Source organism: Barbus barbus, assembly GCF_936440315.1.
Source record: "Barbus barbus genome assembly, chromosome: 18".
Classification (NCBI taxonomy): Eukaryota; Metazoa; Chordata; class Actinopteri; order Cypriniformes; family Cyprinidae; genus Barbus; species Barbus barbus.
The window spans coordinates 13,666,387-13,682,523 of NC_136746.1; the positions used below are offsets into that span (position 1 = coordinate 13,666,387).

The 16,137-nt window shown below is 40.2% G+C and overlaps 1 protein-coding gene across 1 annotated transcript in view; it reads left to right on the top strand.

The window, feature by feature from the left end:
- LOC306884335 (attractin-like protein 1) overlaps positions 1-16,137 on the top strand; it is a 270,253-nt gene that overhangs the window by 133,290 nt on the left and 120,826 nt on the right. The window contains exons 23-25 of the mRNA XM_079440107.1: positions 1,383-1,477; positions 2,193-2,271; positions 3,230-3,387. Coding sequence (XP_079296233.1) covers positions 1,383-1,477; positions 2,193-2,271; positions 3,230-3,387 — 332 coding nt within the window. The remainder of the gene's footprint in view (positions 1-1,382; positions 1,478-2,192; positions 2,272-3,229; positions 3,388-16,137) is intronic.

The following is a 16,137-nucleotide window of genomic DNA, read 5'->3' on the forward strand; positions in this document are numbered from 1 at the left end:
GATGGAAAAACTCTCTCAAGTTTTCCAAAGACCCTTATGGGATAAACATAGCTTTGCTGTGTACCTGGGGCAATAATAAGGAAAGAAAGAGAGCGAGAACCAACAATAATCTCTCTATTTGAGGGTACTGAGTGGTCAGAGGAAGAGATAAGCTCAAGACGGCCGCTTTGATCTGATCTGCGGTAATTCTCCATCTCTCTGTGGTTGCAGAATGAACACGGCTATTTGTTGAAGCTAATATCCTTTAGTTTCGGTCGCTTCCTGTGAACAACTCCCAATCTGCTATGGTTTAATGTGAATTTGTTACGTCATGCAAGGATATGTTGAGAGAAACATCTCGTGAACAAGGCCTACAAGTTTTTCTTGGATTAGTGTGGGGACAGAAACAGTTTGATTAGTTTAGTTAGTTTGCAATTGCTCATTTAAGGTTGAAAGTTTTAAGGATTGATGATGTGTTCTCAAAGTCATGAGTTAGATTAGCAATAAATTGAACTATAATCACAAAAACACCACTACTTTTTAATGCAAAAAAACCCCTAAATTACTCATTGTTGAATGTTCCTAATCTATAAAAGCTTCTGTCGATTTCAGAAAGGTCATAAATGAGAACTAGAATCCAGTGAAAGCTTTTTCATCTTTTTGTGCAATAATGTCAATGACAGTTCAGTGTTTTCTTTCCTCTGCAGAGTTGATATTAATTTTGACCCGCTGGACAATCAAATCAATCCTCAGCCTTTCTCTGTCTGTTGCTATTTAATCATATGTCGTCTTCACAATTGAATCGGACAAGGTGACCTTTAGTTGCTCGTGCAGATGTGAGCTGTCAAAAAGTCCTTCATATCACAACTGCTTCTCTCTCCCATCGAGACTTTGGGTTTTACTTTGAAGAATAGCTGTGATTGCCATGATGTTGTGATTTCAACATGATGTGAACATGAAGAATGTTTTCCAAGCAATCACTTTCATAAGTGAGTGAAGTGACATACTGCCAAGTATGGTGACCCATACTCTGAATTCGTGCTCTGCATTTAACCCATCCAACGTGCACACACACAGCAGTGAACACACACACACCGTGAACACACACCCGGAGCAGTGGGCAGCCATTTATGCTGCGGCGCCCGGGGAGCAGTTGGGGGTTCGGTGCCTTGCTCAAGGGCACCTCAGTCGTGGTATTGAGGGTGGAGAGAGCGCTGTCCCCCCACCTACAATCTCTGCCGGCCCAAGACTCGAACCCACAACCTTTGGATTACGAGTCCGACTCTCTAACCATTAGGCCACGACTTCCCCATAATGTTAACAAATCTCATGATTTTTATGCTGAAGCAATTTGACATAAATGACAAATACAATTTATGTGTTTTTTTTCTCTACCTCACTAGATAATCTTCTGATAGACTACCAGTTCACTTTTAGTCTGCTTCAAGAGGATGATCAGCACTACACGGCCATTAACTTCATGGCAACTCCGGAAGAGGTCAGTGAATTTGCATCGTGTTCACAAACAAAATGGTTTAGAATGGTTTGATTTTGAACTTATTGTATTCCCTAAAAACATTTTTGCAACACCCAAATTTGTGTCCTATACAGGTGTAATTTGAGATTTTCCTGCGACAAGCTGTTTTTTGTGCACACTTAGCACAAAATTATTATGTGGCATAACACAATCACAGGCAGACAGTTGATCGTTACAACACTTATGTAGAACATGATTTTGAAAAAATAAGATTTGAAAATTAAATGTTATTTTAAAGACATTAGAATGTGATATTATAACCCATTGTTCTAAATGTAACCCTTGTGCTGTGCTGAAAATCCTTTACCTAATTTGGTGTGACTGGCCTTTTAAAATTAGCTTTTTTACAGCAACTAGTTGACAAAAAATCTGAATCCAATATTTGGGAGTAATGTAGCATCAGACATTTTTAAGTAATATTTGCAGACTGGACATCTTTGACTGGGAGCATCACAGGTGTAACAATTTGGGAAAATAATCCACCAAAAGTACAAAAATGATCATTTTTAAGTTAAGTTTTAGTCTAATTTGATAATATTAACAAATATTTTTTTTGTGAAAATATGACTGGAGCACAACATGATGGTTAAAAAGAAGTCCACATTTAATACAGTAAAAAATACTTTATCGCAGCTATTTAAATACTTGTTTTTTTGTCATTTTATTTGTTTTCCAGACCAATAAGAACCTTGATATGTCCATTAATGCATCCAACAATTTCAACCTCAACATAACATGGTCTATTGGCTCAACAGGTAAAGTACTCATGCTATTGTATTTCATGTATATGAGAATAAAATGAAATCCCAAAAGAAAGAGTTTCTTTGTAAAATAGATCTGAATACCATGAATCCATTTGTCAGGGCATTCATAAAGTGAATGAATGAATGAATGAATGATGCATTTATTTAGCGCTTTATTGTGTATTGCTGTACACCCAAAGCGCTTTACAATCATGTGGGGGGGGTCTCTCCTCAACCACCACCAGTGTGCTTTTTGATTTCAATTAAGATAAACAGACAGTGCTCTTGCACAGGCAAATGCCTAAGCGAAATAGTTTTTCATTTTGTTGCTGTTGAATAAACCTCTATGACAAGCAGATATGTAGAGAAGTGCTATAGATTGCCCTATAGACAGAGATAAAGCACACTCCCAATGGTCACTAGAATAGTGTTTGACTGTAAGAGTCATTGTCATATGACAAGCGTGAGAGCATATTTATAGCAGTATTTAAGACTGAACTCAAAAGAGTGGTTAATGGAAGAGTCATATTTTGAATTGTGATGAATGGCTAATAAGTAAAATAAATCAGTTTTCATTCTGTTGTACTTAATGGAACAGCCTCTCAATGGGTCATCTGGGAATCATCAGTATAGACTGACTGATGTTCGTGTTCGTGTGTGGTTTGAGATTTACTGTATTATGATCGATTATGTATTCACTATTAACCATTTAATCTGTTCAAATGATTTGAGAAGCAGCAAGAAGCTTGACGTTTTAGGCCTTTTTTCATGATACTTTCTCTATTGATTCTGTTGGTATTCAATTAGAGCTCATTACAATGGCTTTGTTCAGATGCATTATTCAGATGTTTTATTGTTGAAGGGTTGATCAGAATGTTATTCCATAATTAATCTAGCAGAGGGTTTTGTATGCAGGCGTTGTTGTTGGCTGACATGCACTTTGCTGATGCTGTGTTTTGTGTCCCTGCAGCGGGTACGATCTCCGGGGAGGAATTCCCCATAGTGTCCAAGACTAACATCAAAGAGTACAGAGACAGCTTCTCCTGTGAGACATTCTCCTTCCTTGCAAATCCCAACATCACTTTCCATGTTTATGTCAGCAACTTTTCATGGCCAATCAAAATACAGGTAAGATCAGCTGCCAGCTGTACGCTTAATCATTTCAGGTGTCTGGCCAGGGCAGATGTTGAAGTTCATCTTGGTGCTTCAACTGTCCAGATTTTATGATCACAACACCATCATCATTTTGCATTTTAGTATTGATGACTATGATTTAAGTTTTAGCAGTTGCAGCTCTTTCATGCATGTTGGCTTTGTGAAGATAATCATCATGTTTGTTTTTTCACTGTTGCCTACACAAATCATATGAATCCCTGTAATAATAGGTGTTGACATTATTTTGTCCAGCCCCCAAAAAGGATGAAAACCTGGATTATTGATTTATATGCATACAGTGCATATAAAAAATGTCTACTATTTTATACAAAATGGCAAGATACAAGATACATGCATAAAAGGATCTTGTTTTTAAATAGTTAAAAAAAGTTTCAGCTCCAACCCTTTTCTTGAAGCTAGTATGACATCTTGTTACATGCCAAACTGTTGACGGATGAGCTTTTTATTTTGATATATGGTAAATGCTAAAGTTGTAATATGATTAGATTTTTGTTCAAATTTCTGACTTTGATCAAAACAGCATCATGATCATCAATACCTTCATCATAATGGACCACAACAGCTAATTACTGTAAATATCATCCATGAAATTTGTTTTTGATTTCAAGTCAGGCTCTCTAAGCCCTCGTGTCTAAATAGGGCATCAAGCATAAACCATTATGAAGTGTGTTATGCAAAAATAATATGTTTAATGATCCATGAGTCCGCTTTTTGCTCATCAATTATTTTGGAGTGCTTTAGAAAAGCACTGACAAACTGTACAAAATATCTTAATTCTCTTAGTTTTCTCATCGAAGAAGACTATTTTTAAATACTTGTGCTTTTTAATGTCCATTGCATTCTGAGTAAAAAAAAAAGAAAAAAAGAAGATAATTCTGAGAAATCTGGTTTAACTCATAAAACTTCATATCTTTGAGGTCATGTTTGTTATTGTCTGTGTGAAAGAACAAAGTGGGTTTGTTTTAATAAACTGATGTGCCTTTTCACAGCCTGAAAATATCGGAATTTTAGGCCTGCAAAAGACACTGGTGAATTCTTGAAAGGTCATGTCAGTGTGTATGTTGAATATACATATTTCTAGTTCTGAAATATTCTATTGCATTAGATTTCAGGATTAAAGACATGGAATGGAAATACACTACCGTTCAAAAGTTTGGGGTCTGTAAAGTGTTTTTTTTAATCTTTTTTATTTTTTATGCTTACTAAGACTTCATTGATTTGATTAAAAATGCAGGAATATTGTGAAATATTATTAAAATTTTTTTATTTTAATCTGTTTTAAAATTTAGTTTATTCCTGTGATGGCAAAGCTGAATATTCAGCATCATTACTCCAGTCTTCAGTGTCACATGATCCTTTAGAATTCATTCTAATATGATGATTTGCTGCTCAAGTAACATTTCTTATCATTATCATTGTTGAAAACAGCTGTTAATACTTTTGTGAAAATGTTGGTTCAAAAGAACAGCATTGATTTGAAATCTTTTTGATAAATGTAATGCTTTTTTGCTGAATGAAATAATTATTTTATTTAAATTGGAATTCTTATTGACCCCAAACATTTAAATGGTATATCTGTCAAAACGTTTACCTTACTTTTCCATTCCCACTCTACTTGAGTTATTAAATGTGAAGGTTTTGGTCAGAACAGGTGGTGCTGCTTGTAATCGGGCCGCTGAGTAAGCCAACAAAGTCATCAGTCTTCCCAGCAACCCTCAGTCAGATCCTGCTGTGCCCTGCATGAGAGTGCAACTGCACTGTGGCCTGTTAGTATCAGCCGTGTATTGATTGTGGCTGTAAATCATTCCCATTAATGCAGTTTTACCTTAGCCACGTATAGATGAGATAGTAACACGAGCCCTTAATTGTTCTCATCAGGAGCCCAGTAACACAGTCATCGATAGACTGATCTAAGTAACCTGAGAAGAACCGCTTCTCCAGCGCTGACCTTCATCACATCTGATGGACATCCAGTCAAACTGCTTTCAAAATAAAATCATCCATCCCTCCGATTTATTGGCCTATTTGGTGCATAAAGAGAAAATAATATTTCCTCCTGCCAGCCGCAGTGAGAGATGTTGCATCTTCCTTTTAAATGACTCTTTTATCGACTAGAGAAAGAGATGAAACTGCTGCCGCTCTCAGCTAGAGCAGTGTCTTTCAGTATTTGCTTATGAAAAGCTCATTTTGTTCATACAAAGTGATACTGAAAGACTGACACAACGTCTAATGCTCTGAATGTGCTTTCTATTATTCTCTCTGTGTCTCGTGGCCCATGTGCACTCAGCCTGTCAGTGAAGGTTACGCATGGTCGTGGAGTGTCTAATACAATAGAGTATGTTATGTAGTCTCATACTTCATGTGGGTTAATCGTGCAGGTCAAGGCTGTAGTGACCCGTCTACAGGCTATGTGCAGAGACACACGCAGGCAGAAGCGACTGTGAGAGATGTGTCGCTGTCGCCCTGTGGCTGAAGAGAGGTGCTGACATACGAGTGATTGCTATCACAGTTGGAGTTGTGCGCTGTATTCATCACCCTCAGTCTTCACTTTTCTGCTGCCTGCAGTCACTCTCTTCAGTCACTCACTCCTCTTCCACTCTCTTTATTTTTTTCATGTCAGACACTGGCAGAGATTCTCCATTTATGACAGATCTCACCCCATGCTCAGTCTGAAAGAGTTGATCATACCAGTTGAATCAAATAAGCAGATGCATAAATGATTAGTATCAGTTCTTTTTATTTTTAAATATTGAAAAAAGTCAAATTAATAAGCAATTCATGGTTTTATTCAGCAAGGATGTATTAAATTAAAAGTGACAGTAAAGATGCTTTTATTGCAATATTTCTATTTCAAATAAATGTTTTTTTTTAACTACTTATTAAAGAATCCTGAAAATATAATGATTTCCACAAAAGTATGAAGCAGAACAACTGTTTTCTTTGGAAGCTCGTTTTCCCCACTGAATAAAGAAACAGGTTATTGCGTGGTATTCTTTTTTCTCAGAATTGCATGATATAAACTCATAATTTCGAGATATAAAGTCAGAATAGCGGAATATAAACTCGCAATTGCGAGAAAAAAAATATAGATTAAAATAGAAAACAGTTTTGATTTGAAATTTTAATACTGTTTCACACAGTGCTACAGTTTTACTGTATATTTGATCAAAATAACATACAAGACTTCTTTCAATCTTACAGACTCTAAACACTCCATTATATGATATTATATTATAATCTTTTTTGCATGTAATATTTTAATTATAGTTTTTAAAAGAGTGAGATGAATAAAAAGTAAAAATCTGTGTATTTTATAATATTCACACACATTTTTGAACATGATAATTACAGACAATTTTTTAATAAACAGTGTGGTAATGTAGGCCTATTAACTACTTTTTTTTTTTTTTTGATTAATCACATATTCCCAGCAGTGTTTGCACACATGTTTCTGCCCTAATGCTTGCCATTATTTGTATCTCTTCCTATTAATCATGATTCTGTGCTCATGGTTTAACATTACCTGGTTATCAGATTTAATCCAGATCAAATAAGCCCAGTCTTTCAGACTCATTAATGAGTAACAGTAGGAGAATCAGGATAGTCATGTGCAAATGAGGCTGGTCGGATTGGGAAAGGCTACCCCAGTGATGAAAGCATTTCCTGCCCTCACTCTGCTCCCCAGGGTTATCGCCCCAGTCTCAGGATGACATCAGCTTAAAGCTGAGGGATGGTTAGGGGGCAGAGCATGGGGGGATTTGCCCATCCTATTGGAACAGATGTATATTTAGTTTGTCACTGTGGTCCTGTACCTCACCCTTCCAGTATTTTTCAGTCCACATCCACAATGGTCTGCTCTTCTCACCCCTTTTTATTAATCTAAAATCAAAAAGTGTTTATAATACTCTAACAGTAAGCCACAATACATATTCTGATATCTGATATATTCTGATATACAGTGGTGTGAAAAAGTGTTAGCCCCCTTCCTGATTATTTTATTTTTTTTGCATGTTTGTTTCAGATCATCAAACAAATTTAAATATTTATATATTTATCAAAGATAACACAAGTAAACACAACATGCAGTTTTTGAATGAAGTTTTTTATTATGAAGGGAAAACAAAATCCAAACCCACATGGCCCTGTGTGAAAAAGTGCTTGCCCCATAAACCTAATAACTGGTTGGGCCACCCTTAGTAGCAACAACTGCAATCAAGCGTTTGCGATAACTTGCAATGAGTCTGTAACAGCGCTGTGGAGGAATTTTGGCCCACTCATCTTGGCAGAATTGTTGTAATTCAGCCACATTGGAGGGTTTTCGAGCATGAACCGCCTTTTTAAGGTCATGCCACAGCATCTCAATAGGATTCAGGTCAGGACTTTGACTAGGCCACTCCAAAGTCTTCATTTTGTTTTTCTTCAGCTATTCAGAGGTGGATTTGCTGGTGTGTTTTGGATCATTGTCCTGCTGCAGAACCCAAGTTGAGGTCACGAACAGATGGCCGGACATTGTCCTTCAGGATTTTTTGGTAGACAGCTGAATTCATGGTTCCATTTATCACAGCAAGTCTTCCAGGTCCTGAAGCAGAAAAACAGCCCCAGACCATCACACTACCACCACCATATTTTACTGTTGGCATGATGTTCTTTTTCTGAAATGCTGTGTTACTTTTACGCCAGATGTAATGGGACACACACCTTCCAAAAAGTTCAACTTTTGTCTCGTCATTCCACAGAGTATTTTCCCAAAAGTCTTGGGGATCATCAAGATGTTTTATGGCAAAACTGAGACGAGCCTTTATGTTCTTTTTGCTCAGCAGCGGTTTTCGTCTTGGAACTCTGCCATGCAGGCCATTTTTGCCCAGTCTCTTTCTTTTGGTGGAGTCATGAACACTGACCTTAACTGAGGCAAGTGAGGCTTGCAGTTCTTGAGATGTTGTTGTGGGGTCTTTTGTGACCTCTTGGATGAGTCGTCGCTGCGCTCTTGGGGTAATTTTGGTCGGCCGGCCACTCCTGGGAAGGTTCACCACTGTTCCATGTTTTCGCCATTTGTGGATAATGGCTCTCACTGTGGTTCGCTGGAGTCCCAAAGCTTTAGAAATGGCTTTATAACCTTTTCCAGACTGATAGCTCTCAATTATTTTCTTTCTCATTTGTTCCTGAATTTCTTTGGATCTCAACATAATGTGTAGCTTTTGAGGATCTTTTGGTCTACTTCACTTTGTCAGGCAGGTCCTATTCTTGATTGCGAACAGTTGTGGCAGTAATCAGGCCTGGGTGTGGCTAGAGAAACTGAACTCAGGTGTGATAAACTGTGCAAACACTTTTTCACACAGGGCCATGTGGGTTTGGATTTTGTTTTCCCTTCATAAAAAAAACCCTTCATTTAAAAACTGCATGTTGTGTGTATTTGTTATCTTTGATTAATATTTAAATTTGTTTGATGATCTGAAACATTAAAGTGTGACAAACATGCAAAAAAATAAAAAAAAAACAGGAAGGGGGCCAACACTTTTTCACACCACTGTATTCTTATATCTGACTGGATTGTTTTCCGTGTTGTATGGCCTTTTTGTCACACCCATTCTGGGCCGAGGAATGGAGGGTGATTTGATTTTCTCTTCACACACGTCGCTTATTTTCCCTAGTCCAGTGGACATCATTAAATAGAATGCCTTTGGTAATCTCATTTCTGACAGACAGTTTGCGGTCTACCTCAGCCTCTGTCCATCTCGGACATCTGAGCGAGTCTCTTTGGATAAAGGGAAAATTGAAATGGTTGGCCAGAAACACAGTGGTGCCATATCTGTTGATAGCTTTATCACAGCAGATTGACTTTCATGGCGTTGAAAGAGGATAGGTAAAGCTAAGTGCTCAGTGCTCCTGAATACGAGAAGGCCATGACAGCAGAGATTACTTCATATGCTGCATCTGTTCTCACTCGCTCTCACATTCATATTACCTATGTAGTGAATGCTCCATAGTTCCTTTTGTGGAGAAAGAATGGGAAGAAAAAGAGCAAAACTTGCACTGATGTGAATCCGGTCACATAATTACTTTTTGTTTGTATACAGTACATAAGTTTGATAATAATAAAAATAATAGATTTAATTTAAAATGCTGTTATTACCTATTTAATATTAATACATTGTTCTTTTTTGTATTTTAAAAACTATGATGCAAAACAAAACTATTTTAAAAATTAGTTAAGAAAAAATAAAATGCTTTTATTTTGTAGTTAATGGCCAATCTATTTAATTTTGCAGATGAAAAGAACGATTGGATAGGGGATACGATTGGATCCCCTGAAGGGATTTCCTAATTCCTAAAGGTTAATAATTAAAAAAAACTGTTAATAATTGGTTACACAGAACTTTATTACATTAATTCTCTCCTACTCTTTCTTCAATGCCTAACAAATCTATTTCTTTCTCTCCCTGACCTTGTCTTTCTGCTTGAGCAGCACTAGTTGAAGCCTGAAAATATTGTAAACAATAACATAACTAATTACACTGGTCGGACTAAGCTCTGTTTCAGACTGATACCTCCGGTTCAGGATGGTCCTCATCCTCAACACGTGCCTTTTTCAGTCGCGGAAAATACTTTTCAATACTCATCTGGATTGAAGCAGCAAACATTCGGTGTAAGAGTAAAGAAACGACATAATTTATAATACGTTTATTTGATTCACAGCTGCTACATATAGTGTTTTGACCTCGACAACCCAACTAGGCTAGCCTACATTTTACCGCAAACTTGCGACTAGTTAACTTTCTAAAGAAGGCGCAATCGCGTTTGCTAAGGGTCGGGACTTACAGTAACATCAACACACTGAAACTATTGTATTCAGAATATAAAATATTTTATAGCACTTTTTAATCTGTGATTGTGTGTTAAAAGTGTTCACGAGATACCAACCTTTCGCCAGCCGTCTTCTCTCCACAGATGATCCAGACAGATGTGGTGTGCACGGAGGGGAGGGGCTGTGTGCGTGTGTGTGTGTGTGTGTGAGGGAGAGACGCGTGAGTGACAGAGAGATGAAGAGAGAGCAGGGAAAGGAAATGCAGTTGAACGAATTCGCTGCGTGTTTTAAATAGCGTACAAAAGAATAACGAAACGCAATATGTGACGGTCGGTATTGATTTTTTTTTTTTGGTTGGTGTTGAATCTGTGGCGGTCGGAATTTAATCTGTGGCGTACCGCCACAGATTCGTCTATGTGTGGGAAACACTGACGTGGACAGGAACGGCCAAATATGGGCACATGAGGAAGGAAACACAAACAGTCCGTGGGGTGTGACAGTTCGCCCCCCTTCCGGAAGGCGCAGCCCCACGCCGCAGGAACAAAGGGAGGGACAGAGGGGGACTTAGGAGGAGGACAAAGGAATGGATGTGGGATGGAAAAAGGTGATTGGAGGAGGTTCAGGAGGTGGCTGGATGACCAGGAGGAGGACCACCCACAGAGTCCAGGGTGGTACTGACAGAGGGAGGATCCAGGGAGAAGAAAGGAGAAGCCAGGGTGGACCAGACAGAGGGAGGAGCCAGGGAGGAGACAGATGGAACTTGGAGCAGGAGGAGCCAGGTGGGACCCAGGCCGCAGGTGGAGCCAACGGAGGGAGGAGCCATGGTGGAGGAAGGGCTGACGACTCCAGGGGGCCGACCGACGGTGGTGGAGAGCCGGTGAGCCAGGGCGACCCCGAGGATCCGGAGGACCAAGGTGGAGCAGATGGCGCCAGCGACTGAGGCGGGGATCCGGAAGACCACGGTGGAGCTGGAGCGACAGAGGTCCGAGGTGGAGCCTGACAGAGCCAGAGGGATGGAGGGACGAGGTGTAGCCGGTAGGTGTGTCGAAATTAATCGTTGCATCGATGCATTGCGATGCGGACGTGGACGATTCTGTATTGATGCAGTAATAGACCATAATCGATAATAGCCTATGACATCATTTGCATACACACTTGTCACAAGAGTATTAAAAATGCACTCTCTATTTTAAAATCTGAGCTTGGATTTTTCCCGCCTATGGCACATGTGTGCGCTATAGAGACAAACGCGGCGGGCGGTTTCATTGCACAGAATATGCACTGTCAGACACGTGCACATTGCTAGTGCTTTCACTAGCTGTTATTTTAGTCTTTTACTTCAGATATGCTTTCATGTCTGCCGTTTGGAATGCAGTACGTAAATCCAGACAGGTAGAGGGTTCAGGGATGGTGTGTGCCACCCACACACACACCACATTGCGACTCCCAACACCAAGAGAGTGGCGGACAGGGGAACAACATCTGCGGTTGTTTTCAGACAGGCAGACAGTTCAGGGCAGACTGATAGTTCAGGACAGGCAGTTAGTTCAGACAAATGCGGGAGAAGAGGGGGCATGTCTGCATATATATCCCATTTATGATCCAATGAGCTCTGCTCACCCTCAACCATGGTGCAGTCGGTAGAGCTCCCTTCCACGCTCTCACTGTCCATGGCGCTCTCCCCCGTGGCAAGCTCCGTAGCCAGCTCTCGCACCTGGTCTGACGTCACGGGCTCTGGGGCGATCCTCAGCACTGTCGCTCACTCTCTGGCGATGGCCCATCGGTCGCGGTGGGCTCAGGCTTATGCTCCGCGCTGTGGGGTGATGGTGGGCTGGGCTCTGCGTCCAGAGTGGGACTAGTGAGACGTTCCTCGGCGGGGCCAATGGTGAACGGCAAGTTGTTGCTCACAGCACCCACTCCACAAAGGCGGCGAAAGAATCCCGAGGTCCGCCTCCAGACAATCGCGCTCTGCACTCATCTTTGAGGCTCGTCAGGAAGAATGTGCAGAGGCTGCTGTCCTGGAAGCTGGAGTGGTTGGCGATCTCCACAAAGATCGCCGAGTGGACCTCGAGAGGCATCCTCTTCTGCTCCAACAGAAGGAGCAGGTAATTGGGATAAACGATAACAAAAAATAAAATCTGACAAAAATGGAAACTAAATGGAGAGAAGAGGCGCCGCTTTACTTTTTATAGGTCCGGTCTTCTATCACAGTGCGGTGTAGGAGAAATGCACGAATATGAAGAAGATAACAGTAAACGGTCTTTAATACATCCACATAAAGGTAATCCACATCAGGTAGGCAGGATACACACACATAGGTAACATTAGTAGACCAGACAAGGGAAGAATGAACAGACTAGACTTTAAATACCGGAGTAAATTAAGATAATTGACAAGAAACAGGTGAATGGAAGTTAACTAATGATGACACAACGAGGACAGGAACAGGAATGACCAAATATGGGCACATGAGGAAGGAAAGGAAACCAAATTTCTTTGGCATCTGAAAGTCTGAAAAACCCTTGCTTAGTAATTGAGTAGTACAATGTTTTATAGATCAACCATAGTTTTATCCGTATTTCCAAATGTTTGGTCTCTATTTATTACTTTTTTTATTTTAATTAAATTTTTGAAACCTTCATATGGTTTGTTGACATACTGTCAATAATCAAATTTTATGTAGCTATGCGCATGAGTTTGTGCAATTTGAGATCATTCTATAGCTACAATCGAGGTGGAAAAATGACCTTCTGAATCACATCCATAGTCTGCAACTGGTCGTGTAAATTATTCGCCATTAAGTCAACAACATGACAAAAAAAACAAGAAACAAAATTGCTTAATTTGCTATTAGCTCTTTTCTTGTAACGTGCACATGGCATTTGCAAGCGCAGCTGCATTCTAATGCATTAGCAAACATTTCCTGACAGATTTAAAGTTTCATGAAAGTGGGTCTGCTTTCAGGAAAATTTTCTTGAGTGTTTTTCCTGCCAAACTGTTCCTCTGCATTGCACTGGGCAGCAGCTAAATGTAAATGTATAAGAAAGCATTTTAGGATAATTGGATGCTAATGCAAAATTAAATCAATACATTTAGTATTGAGGGGTTTGGTCTTGGATATTATCACACTTTTTTCTAGTAAAAAAAGAAATTATGGTAATGCAATCTGAATCTGCTTCCATGATCCCTGACATCTGGCACAGTGTACCAAAAAAACTGTGGAAGTTTGTGGAACGCTGTGCCAGATGTCAGGGATCATTTAGTTTTTTTGCCTTCGTGTCAAGTTCATTCTCTATATGTGATTAGAGAATGTGTGTTTCCACTCTGTGTGGTAAATTACAGCTTGATCAATATAAATAAATTATAAAAAAGACAGTATTATACAGTACATGCTCTCTTCACCCATCTACAATATAAAGCATGGTGGTGTAGCTACTGTGAGAGCAGCTGACACGGCCCTACGAGCCAGAGGTCTGGCACTAACAGAGACATGCGCTCGTTCATAGACCAACGTGCTTTTGCTTTAGTGGACTTTGGGCCTAAACTCCTGAGCTTGACCACCAGTCACCATTTTTAGGTCGTTAAATCTCTTCTGTAGATATTTAAAATCTACAAGGTCAGGAAAAAGGCGAGAGCTTGGAATCTGCTAGCTAGCATACCCATACCATAATGTTCTTTTATATCCTCAAAGAGCTCTTTAATGGAGGTGGCAAAGTCAGGGTTATTAGCCAGAAGCTGGAGTGAGATGCAGAGAAATATGCTGACTGTAGGTAAAGACATCATGAGAAACGTCTGAAGGAGGGAACGGAGACGTCAAGTCGGGTGACTGACGAATTGGGATCTCGCTTAGCGTGACAAAACCCACTTTGAGTGTAACTAAACGGCGCAATGCACATTGGCATGCGATTATTGCATCCAGCTGCCGCTGATCACATCGTGAGGTTTTCGCTGTGGAGCCGAGCCAGTGACCCGGCCGCTCAGCGGTGGTACAGAAGCCGTGGCGATGGGACGTGATGTCTCCGTTCCCTACATACGTAACCGAGACGTTCCCTTTCAGGGCCGAGGACGTTCCCTTTCACGATTTGGGATCCTTACCAAAGGGCCACAGATACTGCCCCTTCCAGTGTCCTGTGGAAGTGTCCTGCGCCCCTGTTTTTTGGCGCAGGTCAGGGCTTACCACAAGAAGACCAGTTACTGATGCTATGGCACTACCCACTAAGTCAGACTGGATAACGCTGGGAAAACGTACCCCTTCTGTTTGGAACAGGAATGCTGCGGAAGCCCATCCTTCCCGAAGGAGGTTCAGAAGCACTTACGCATATGAACAACCGCTTAGGTGCATATGGAAGATTAAAGGTGATTGTAGCCTCTTGGATAGTGGCAGAACGTCTGCCGGAGAAACACAGGCTCTGAGGTTATACCGTGGACTTTACACATATGAGATCCAATTAGGTCTCACATATGGAACCCAGTCCTCTACCGTTTCTCACGGATTCATCGAGTGAGGGCCTGACGTCAGAAGCTCCGCCACGTCTGACTGACGAGGGAATGGAGGAGCTCGACAGGGTCTACAGTACGGACTCTCTGGAGCAGTTTTAGCAAGCCGACCCGAAACCGGAGCCTCTCAGTGCTTCTACCCGTTTGAGGTGAGAACACAGGAGGAAACCGGTACCACACAAAGGCTATAGAATCTAGCGAACGTGTTAGGGGTCGCCCAGCCCGCAGCTCTACAAATATCTGCCAGCGAGGCGCCACGAGTCAACGCCCAGGGCACATATGCCCCAGGGCACACCCTGTGCCTGATAAGCCAGGTTGATGGCGTCCACTATCCAGTGGACCATCCTCTGCTTAGAGACGGCATTCCCCTTCTGCTGTCCTCCGTGACAGACAAAGAGCTGTTCTTAGGTCCTGAAGCTTTGCGTCCTGTCAACGTAGCATCTCAATGCTCGGACGGGACAAAGTAAAGCTAGGGCTGGGTCTGCCTCCTCCGAGGGCAGTGCTTGCAGGCTCACCACCTGGTCGCTAAAGGGATTTTATTTTTTATTTAATTCTTTATTTGACAGGGGCAATAGACAGTCCGAAAACTGCCCCAGAATTAGCTACAGAGCTAAATTTCATCTGCTGTCCCTGGGCAGGAGAATACAAAACAAATTATGTGACAAAAAAACATCAGTATAATACCATTTACAGTAAAATCCCTCCAAAATTTAACATAAAAAATATGATTTCTCACATAGAAACTACAAACCAAATTTCTACAAAATATCCCCTATAAATAATGCATCATCCTACAAAAATTCTAAAAAATGTACAACTCAATTTCATTAAAAACACAGAAATACTCAATGGTCACACACCTGACTCGTTTTTAACCATGATTTCAAATGTAACTTAAATTGTGCTAAAGTAGAACACTGTCTTATAGTAATTGGTAAAGTATTCCAGTTATTAACAGCCCTTACAGAGAAAGCTGAACGACCAAAATCAGTAGCTCTAAAAATCACTGCACAATCACAATCTTATATTTTCAGTACAAGAAAAAACTAATTCCTTTAAGGGTGAGGGTGCAAGATTGTTAACAATTTTGTACATTAGACAACAATTATAAAATGCAATAAAATTGTCAAAAGTAAAAAAAAATTATACTTATCAATAATCAAACAATGATGATACCTGCAAGGTTTCCTATCGAATACTTTTAGAGCACGTTTATACAAAATATATAACGGTCTAAGAGCAGACGTTCCTGCTTGCGACCATGAAGTAATACAATAAGAGAAATGAGAAAAGATCAAAGAATTCAAAAAAAACTCTTGAGGCTTCTATTGAAAGTTGACTCCGTATAAATTAAAAATTTCTATACACTGCACAAAAATTTTTTGAACATGCTTTTCAAATGT